This window comes from Bison bison, unplaced genomic scaffold (genome assembly GCF_000754665.1).
Source record: "Bison bison bison isolate TAMUID 2011002044 unplaced genomic scaffold, Bison_UMD1.0 scf7180017864043, whole genome shotgun sequence".
Lineage (NCBI taxonomy): Eukaryota > Metazoa > Chordata > Mammalia > Artiodactyla > Bovidae > Bison > Bison bison.
In genome coordinates, this window is record NW_011494615.1 from 8,936,716 (window position 1) to 8,938,127 (window position 1,412).

The window sequence follows — 1,412 nt, forward strand, 5'->3', positions numbered from 1 at the left end:
CTTCCTGGCGCCCCCTGACCTGCTGCTGGCCGTCGCGGCGGGGGCCACGCCCCAGGACCGGGTCATCGGCTTCGTGGAGTATTACCTCACCGCCTTCCATGAGGGCCGCAAGGGTGCCCTGGCCAAGAAGCCCTACAACCCCATCATTGGCGAGACGTTCCACTGCTCCTGGGAGGTTCCCAAGGACAAGGTCAAGGCCCGGAGGACTGCCCCCCCCGCCCCCGCGGGCCACGAACACCCAATGGCCGACGACTCTTCCAAGAACTACAAGCTGCGGTTTGTGGCCGAGCAGGTGTCTCACCATCCGCCCATCTCCTGCTTCTACTGTGAGTGCAAGGAGAAGAGACTGTGTGTCAACACTCACGTGTGGACCAAAAGCAAGTTCATGGGCATGTCCGTGGGGGTCTCGATGATCGGGGAAGGTAAGCCGTGCTGAGGGGTGGAGCTGGGCTCTGATGGAGGGACATTTGTGTACATGATGGGTGCTTGAGGGTGTGCGTGTGGACTCCTTTCTTTTCACTTCATCACAGAGCTGGGGGTAAGCGGACGGGCGGGAACTAGGGATGGGGCTTGACCTTGGGGACCAGGTCCTGGCCCTTTGCCCGTGGGGCCGAGGTGATGCAGGAAGCAGGATGCGGCTCTTTGCCTGTTAGGCTGGCTTCTTCACCTTCTCCTCATGTGTGGGCCACCAAACAGATCCTTTTATTTCCAGCTCCGTATGAATATTAGAGTTGGCTTCAAATCTATGAAAACACATCTTTACTCATGCTCATCGGTGTTCTGGCTCACAAACAACGTAGCTGCTCAGTCGTGTCCGACTCTTTGTGACCCCCATGGACTGTAGCCCACCAGGCTCCTCTATCCATTAAATTCTTCAGGCAAGAATACTGGAATGGGTTGCCATTCCTTTCTCCGGAGGATCTTCCCGACCCAGGGATCGAAACCAGGTCTCCTGCATGGCAGGCAGATTGTTTACCTTCTGAGCCACCAGCGATGCCCTGAGCATCATAGAGCTGCCTGTTCATTATCTGCTCATAAATAATTCTCAAGACAAATCTCTGGATGCTGGGCTTGCAATTCTGAATCAAGAACCCAGTGTAATCAGACCATGTGTGGATCACACATTCCCCTCTTAGTGGATAGCTATTACGGCGTTTATTGTTGGAGGAAAACTTTAATAATCCTTGTTAAATTCAGGTGCCTATGTAAGTGTTTCTTCAACTCCCTTTTAGTCATCAGTCCCTTTGAGAATCTGGCCACAGACTCTCAGAAAAGAGAAAAAAAATCCAACACAAAATTTGGCTTTCGGGTTCAGGGTATACATGGCTCCTCAGAAGCCCTTCCAGAATTCCAGAAGATTAGAGTACCTCCCATTGACTTAGTAGGCTTTTATTGAGCACCTAATGTACGCC

General features: G+C 52.8%; 1 protein-coding gene across 1 annotated transcript in view; it reads left to right on the forward strand.

The window, feature by feature from the left end:
* Positions 1–1,412, forward strand: part of OSBPL10 (oxysterol binding protein-like 10) — a 344,792-nt gene that overhangs the window by 320,605 nt on the left and 22,775 nt on the right. Inside the window, exon 9 of the mRNA XM_010835557.1 lies at positions 1–422. Within this exon, the coding sequence (XP_010833859.1) occupies positions 1–422 (422 nt within the window). The remainder of the gene's footprint in view (positions 423–1,412) is intronic.